Source organism: Cryptomeria japonica, chromosome 3 (genome assembly GCF_030272615.1).
Source record: "Cryptomeria japonica chromosome 3, Sugi_1.0, whole genome shotgun sequence".
Classification (NCBI taxonomy): Eukaryota; Viridiplantae; Streptophyta; class Pinopsida; order Cupressales; family Cupressaceae; genus Cryptomeria; species Cryptomeria japonica.
This window is the reverse complement of record NC_081407.1, coordinates 385,974,755-385,981,797: the sequence shown is the minus strand read 5'-3', so window position 1 is coordinate 385,981,797 and position 7,043 is coordinate 385,974,755. Positions and strand designations below refer to the sequence as shown.

Here is a 7,043-nt window from a genome sequence, read left to right as displayed (position 1 = left end):
CTGAAATGGATTTCGATGAGCATTATCTAAAAGCTCTCATCATTATGAACAGCTTGAAACATGAGTTTCTTCAACGCTACAGTCACCCAAAAGATTGATTTGTGGATGAGAAGAAAAAGGCAGGAAAAATGGTCAATTTGAACAATTATTTCGTAGCCTAAAAGCAGTGAGTAGAATGGAAGCTAAGGGTAGGGACGCACAGTCTATCATGTTCATTTGTCATTAATGTTCTTGTTGGCAAAGCAAAATGCACATCAAAAAGCTTTGACTTTGAAGGATTCTTTTGACTGTGTTGTCTGTTGTGAATCTCTGTACTGGCAAATTGTAATTCATTATGTTGGGGGCACAAAAATTTGAGCATCCAACTAACCACATAATGATATTTCCATGCTGACAGCTGAAACTCTATAAATGTATTGGATCATAAAACACCGAATGAATGAATGAATGTATTTACCTACTACTAGCCCCAAGGATAATATATAATCCCAAGGATAATACATGGTCCCACAGTCTGAAAGGTCTCTTATATTAAAATCTCTGATTTCATTACAAAATGACTTGTTTCATACTTAAATAGAGTGCCCACATAAAAGAGAAGGCGTGTATTTGCTTACTGCTGATGCAAACAATCTTCAATTCTACGACTAATTAGTAGATGATAAAAAATGTGATAGAAAATGCTGGGTTTTTCTCTGAATGTCTCCAACTGCACGTGGTATGGAGCCATAAAGCTGCAGGTTAGAAATATTAATGTGTGAAATTTGAAATTATTGGCAAGACATCAAGCATAATAATATGTAATTATGGTCCTTCCACAAATGAGGTGGTATTATTGCTGCACAGTGTTTTGGCTGTGTATAAAAGAGTTTGGAGTGTTACAAATCAGGTAAGGTTTTCAGTTTCAGAAGAAACAAAAGTTTTTGGGTTGGGATGTCCTTTGATAAGAGAAAGTGGTGGAGGATTAGAAAAATATCAGAGCTGTTTTAGTGGGATTTGAAATGAAGTTGAGATTTGTAGTTTGAGAAGAAACATAAGTATTAGTGCATGTAATTTTTGGATTCAATTGTGTAAGATTTGTATTTAACAAAATTTTAGATCACATTCTGTGATCTATTATTATCAGTTTAAAGAAACGATTAAGATTTATTTTTTATCAATATTTTGAATCACATTTGGAAACTCACCATATCATCTATGAGTTTGAGGAGACAGTTAAGTAAGAGATAAGATCAGTTTAGTGGGATTTGTTTCCCTGAGTAGCGTGCGCGCGTGCCTGGATTAGGTCAGAGGGGCAGTTGAACGCATGCTGTGAGTCTCGGGATTTAAAGCAAAGAAGTTAAGTGGTGGTTTAGAAAAGAGGAGATGTGGACTCGTGTATGGAGGTGCTTGTGGTTGGTTGTTACACTTATGTTGTACCGTGCAGGTGGAGTTGTGCTTGGAGGAGTGGAGGTGGGGGAGTACTTGAAGGATAGAGTGGTTGGCCTTCCTGGCCAGCCCAAAGTGTCCTTTGAGCAATATGCTGGATATGTCACAGTCAATACCAATGATGGCCGAGCTCTTTTCTACTGGTTGATGGAGGCAACTCACACTGCTAGCTCTAAGCCTCTTGTTCTGTGGCTTAATGGAGGTATCCTACACTGCATTTCTCACATTCTTTGCGTTCTTTATTTATATTTTTTCAATTTCCAGGATTTCTAGTATAATAGATGTGACTCTTGATCTCTTAGACTGTTTCGCTTTGTGAACAATCTTTCATTCATTGGTCCTGAAATGGGTTTTTCATGGGAGTAGCATTTACATAAGCTTGAAAATTCAGGCATGTTTACATGCTTGGCTTAGGATAGTGTTGTGTCGTAGTAGCAGTCATACCCCCAGTTAAAAGGAAGTATTGACAACCTATGGCAATGCATGGACTGCAATAGACCAACACTAGCCATTATTGATTCATTTTGTTCTGTATGGTTGGAACTATCCGGTACTAGCAAGTATTTGACAGAAGTTCTTAGTTCAGTAGACAGTTCCCTAGAAGGCAATCACCCACAGGATTAGCCTGTCTAATTGTCGTCTCCATGGTGGATGTACTTACTTAGAATGTTGCTTCCTGTAATATTAATATTTTTAAGATATATACTGCGAAATTGCTGACAAGGCTGTTCTACACTCTACCCAATGTGCTCAATGGATGAATTTTGACTGTAACGTATATATTTTCATAAAACCACATTAAAACTGCTCCAGTGGGTTTGGCAGTAGCTGACAAGCCTAATGGGACTGCCCTGTCAGATGTCAAATTAAATAGGTAAATGTCAATTTTGCCTGCATGTGGAATTGAATGCATGTCCAGAGCTCAGAAAGTCGGTGTTACTTACTATAGGCAGCAGAACAATTCCTCTGGTTAGACCCAGTGCATTGATAAATGTAGCAATTAAGCATTCTCTCCGTATTGCTGCAGTTTAGAATTTCATAGCAGACTCCAGTTGTGTACGTGTGTAGCAAGTTTTACTTCCTCTTTTAATTACTTTGCCAAACTAGGGGATGGTTTTTTTCTTCACTCATTGGCTATGGTCATGCATAAGTATCCAATGTATAGCTCAAATTCACCTCTGATATATTTACTTCAAGAATTCTGGCTGCATTGCATTTTGTTTTCTCATAACATGGTGTTAGTTTGTGCACTAGTGGAAGACATGATGAGTTTCAGAAAACATTGTACACTCTAGGCATAAATTCAGAAAAACATCAAGTGAATGGCATAAATTAAGTGTGAATAAAAGCAATATATTCTTTGTTGACTAAGGCAATCATGGTCATCATTTGGTGGGCATTGCTGCTTGCTAAATTCCATATTTGAGATAGACACGTAAAAGAAAATCCTGCTTTGCTGAAATCCTGAAAACATTGTAGATGACATATAAATCTTGGCCCACAACTAATCTCTATCATGATTGTCATTCATTCCCATGGATCCACATCGCACTCATTTTGAAATCTATTGTTTATTTGGATATGGTTTAACCCGTTTATACCCATAAATGTAAATTGGGTAGTTTACCTGATTGCAGGTCCAGGGTGCTCGTCGGTGGCATACGGAGCATCCGAGGAGATAGGTCCCTTCCGCATAAACAAGACTGCCACTTCTCTTTATATCAACCCGTACTCCTGGAATAAATGTAAGTAGCCCATGGAAAGAGCAATAATCTTACAGTGAACACAAGATTTCCACAGTCCATTAGATCCGGGTAAAAAAATTTAAAATGTTTATGTGGGTAATTTGCATCAAAGTTTTAGATTGTGGAATAGCATCAAATCACAAAATTTGATGTGGTAAGGCTCTTTTTTCTTCAGTTGACTGGTTTACTGACTGTTTGGTCAGGTTTAAATAACTTTCTAAATTTTGACTTATTTAGATGGTTCATCTGAAATTACACTAATTTCTTTAATAAGATTCACCGATTAGTGTGACTATAGATAAGCTACTTACACTTGAATGTGCGATTTAAGCCAAATCCTGAGGGTTCTACTCTTGTTAGTATAATACTGATTGGTTTTTTTTTGTTAATTTTGTTACTACTAAATCAAATTTATCATATATTTCATTTCTCTTCTCTTTTCTAATTATTTCATTCTCATAATATATCATAGAATATAATCGAAAATATTGATAAAAAACCAAAATTATGTTATAAATTGTAGAAATTTCTGTCTGATACAAATAATTTACAGTTTTTTTAAAAGAAATTACTTAAATAATCTTATAGTCTACCACTTTCTCTCTATAAAATTTATGGAAGTTAGCTTGAATTATAGCATGTATTGCCTCATTGTCAGTGGCCAACTTGATTTTCCTGGAGTCTCCGGCTGGAGTGGGATTTTCATATACGAATACAAGCTCAAATTTAAAAGATACGGGTGACGAACGCACTGGTAAGCTGAAGATCCTATCTTTACCTGTATATATACATTAATGGTTTTACCTGTATATATACATTAATGGTTATCCTCTAGTAAGTTATGCAATCTTATCGTTACTATGTTTCTTCCCTCGCAGCTGAGGATTCGTTGATTTTCTTAGTCAAGTGGTTTGCAAGGTTCCCTCAATACAAATATAGAGAAATGTACATCACAGGAGAGAGTTATGCAGGTACTCTTTTACTTAAGCCCATCATCCAATTGCTCCTTACACACAAATTTGATAGATCGGCAAAAGATAACATGAGAAATTTAAGTTTTCTGATAATATATTATTGAATGTAATCTGAAATGTCGATTAAAAATATACAATTATAATAAATTTTTTTAAAAAAAACTCCTACAAAATAATCATTACAATTTCGATTCCAATTGAGACAGGACATTATATCCCACAACTTGCAAAGAAAATCTACGAGTACAACAAAAGGCTGTCTAAGCCCTTTATAAACCTCAAAGGTTTCATGGTAAGCACTCTTTTCTTCCTTATTCTCATTACTTAGTGGGAGAAGGAAGCTTGAGAGCTGAAAAAAATATGAATATAATATGATTGCAGGTTGGCAATGCGGTTACAGACGACTATTATGACAACCTGGGCACTGTAAATTATTGGTGGAGTCACGCCATGATATCTGATCAAACTTATCACTCCATTCTCAGAAACTGCAATTTTAGACTGGAAGACACTTCTCCTACTTGTGACTCTTTCATCAGCTATGCAATGAACCAGGAGTTTGGAAACATCGACCAATACAGTATTTACACTGCTCCTTGTGGCAAGTCTAGCGGAGATGGGAAAAAATCATCTACAAGATTTAAGAAATCGGTATATACTCGCCACTCAAGGATTTAATAGATATTTCTATTTGTTTTATATAATATTTTTTTTTTTTAAGATAATTCAACAATCAAACAATTAATTGGTAGTCTCACCTTTCTTTTTATCTTTTTGGTTGTTTTTTTAATGGGTCTGGATTTTTTTTAGTGTTTTATTAATATAAAAAACAATCAAAAAGTTAATGATAATTGTATGATTGATTTTTATTTAGTTGTCAGATGTTTTTCAATAGATATTTTAGATCACATTCGATTAATTATACTTATTCAAATACAAAAATATAATTATTTTTCTATGACATTTAACAGTTGCTTACATTGAGAGGTTATGATCCTTGCACGGAAAGTTATGCTGAGAAATATTACAACAGAGCCGATGTGCAGAAAGCTCTTCATGCCAATATTACAGGGATTTCATACAGTTGGACTGCGTGCAGGTGTGGCAATACGAACCAATATTTTTTTGGATTTGATCATGTAGATTTTTATTACTAACATTTCAGATCAAACTCCATGATCCATTATCAAGGTATGAAAGCCAAAAAAAAGAGAATTGATAGATCATTTCTCTTCTCTTGCTTCCATATCATGATGATGGATCATGGATCATTTCGCTTCTCTTACTTTCATATCTTGAAGATGGATCATAAAATTTGATCCGAAATCTACACGATTAAATCTAAAAAAAATATTGACTAAAAATCATCTGTTAAAATGCGAAATTGAATTAACTTTTTTAATTTAAGTGCAATCTTGGAAAACAATCCCTATAAATGTTAATAGTTATATTCAATCTCCGACTTTCTTGAAAAGTAAGTAATTATTGGAGCTTTTCATTTTGCACTTCTAGTGACATTCTCATACGCAACTGGCAAGATTCAGACTTCTCTATCCTACCAATCTATAAAGAGCTAATTGAGGCTTCCGGACTCAGGATTTGGATGTACAGGTTTGATTATACTTTTATTCTATTGTTCTCCATTGTTGTCTTAAATGATCAGTGCATTGTAGTATAGTTTAGGAGATATAGATCTTCAAGTTCAGCCATAATTCATGGACTGTATAAATTCCTTCACTCTATATACAGTGGAGATGCAGATTCAGTAGTACCAGTTACAGCAACAAGGTTCTCCCTTAAAAGACTTAATCTTACTGTGAAAAGTCATTGGTACCCATGGTACTACTCCAAACAGGTTAAGAACTTTTCCTGAACTTTTGTTGTGCCAGAATTTCTGATATCATATTTTCATATCTTGAAACATTATATATATACAATTGATTGCAGTACATAATTTTATGTTACACTATTAATTTGTATTTAAGATATACTTGTATAATTGTGAATCAACAGGTTGGAGGATGGACAGAAGAATATCAGGGTCTAACCTTTGCCACCATTAGAGGAGCAGGGCATGAAGTTCCTCTTTTCCGACCTAAAGCTGCCTTACAGCTATTCAAATCATTTTTATCTGGACAGAATTTGCCTGCAAATCCAACTGTATGATCATAAGTGACAGTTTCACTGTAGTCAAGTATTTTTTTCTGTTTCCACTTGATTGACTATATGTATTCTTTTAGATTTGATTTTCTTTTGGTTCAAGAAAATATTCAAATATTTTTTCCCTTGGAATAGTGCCAAGGAGAGGAGGATTTTAGTTTTGTGAGTGTATTGATTGGCCAAGGAGATGATACATCTCAAAGTGTAATTTGGTCAAGAGTTGATAGGCCTCAAATTGTAATTCGGCCAAAGAGTTGATACGTGTCAAAATGTAATTTGATTATATTGATATTTTAATTAAAATTAGTTATTTGTTTATCATGGATTAATATTTTAGATTGTGTAATTGTGTAATTTGATTATATGGATATTTTAATTAAATATTTCATGTAGATTTAATTGTATACTTAAATTTAATTTTTATGTGAATACTAAAGAATATATCTTAAAACTATTTAAACGAGTAAAAGTTCATATAATCAAAATCTAAATGTAATGTATTAAAAAAAATTATGCATCATTCTACTACTAACTTTTCAAGTTATAGAATCTTATTTACCATTTTTCTTTAATCACTTTCATCTAGTCTAATTTTAATGCATTCATTAGTCAAAATTGATCTATTTTCCACCATTAATATAAGTGCTTGGAAGTCAATTAGGTTGTAAGGGCAACTATAATAAAATCAAAACACAATAAATGAATATTCAAATACTAAGGTTCAACTTGTAAAGGG

The 7,043-nt window shown here is 33.8% G+C and overlaps 1 protein-coding gene across 2 annotated transcripts; it reads left to right on the top strand.

The window, feature by feature from the left end:
- Positions 1-642: 642 nt before the first annotated feature.
- LOC131044732 (serine carboxypeptidase 24) lies at positions 643-6,625 on the top strand. Of its 2 annotated transcripts, none has more exons than XM_057978125.2 (10): positions 643-1,630; positions 3,051-3,173; positions 3,832-3,927; positions 4,052-4,144; positions 4,354-4,439; positions 4,529-4,798; positions 5,119-5,246; positions 5,660-5,758; positions 5,897-6,002; positions 6,161-6,625. In XM_057978125.2, the coding sequence occupies exons 1-10, from the start codon at positions 1,366-1,368 to the stop codon at positions 6,311-6,313; spliced, it is 1,419 nt and encodes a 472-aa protein (XP_057834108.2). In that variant the 5' UTR covers positions 643-1,365; the 3' UTR covers positions 6,314-6,625. The 2 variants fall into 2 exon arrangements, with proteins under 2 accessions (XP_057834108.2, XP_057834109.2); XM_057978126.2 differs by having other exon boundaries at positions 647-1,630; positions 3,066-3,173.
- The last annotated feature ends 418 nt before the right edge of the window (positions 6,626-7,043 follow it).

Excerpts from the sequence above, each read along its gene's own strand:
- LOC131044732 (XM_057978125.2), top strand. The coding sequence starts at position 1,366 with ATGTGGACTCGTGTATGGAGGTGCTTGTGGTTGGTTGTTACACTTATG. Across the intron at positions 4,799-5,118 it reads CTACAAGATTTAAGAAATCG|TTGCTTACATTGAGAGGTTA; the intron begins GTATATACTCGC and ends GACATTTAACAG. Across the intron at positions 5,759-5,896 it reads CTCAGGATTTGGATGTACAG|TGGAGATGCAGATTCAGTAG; the intron begins GTTTGATTATAC and ends CTCTATATACAG.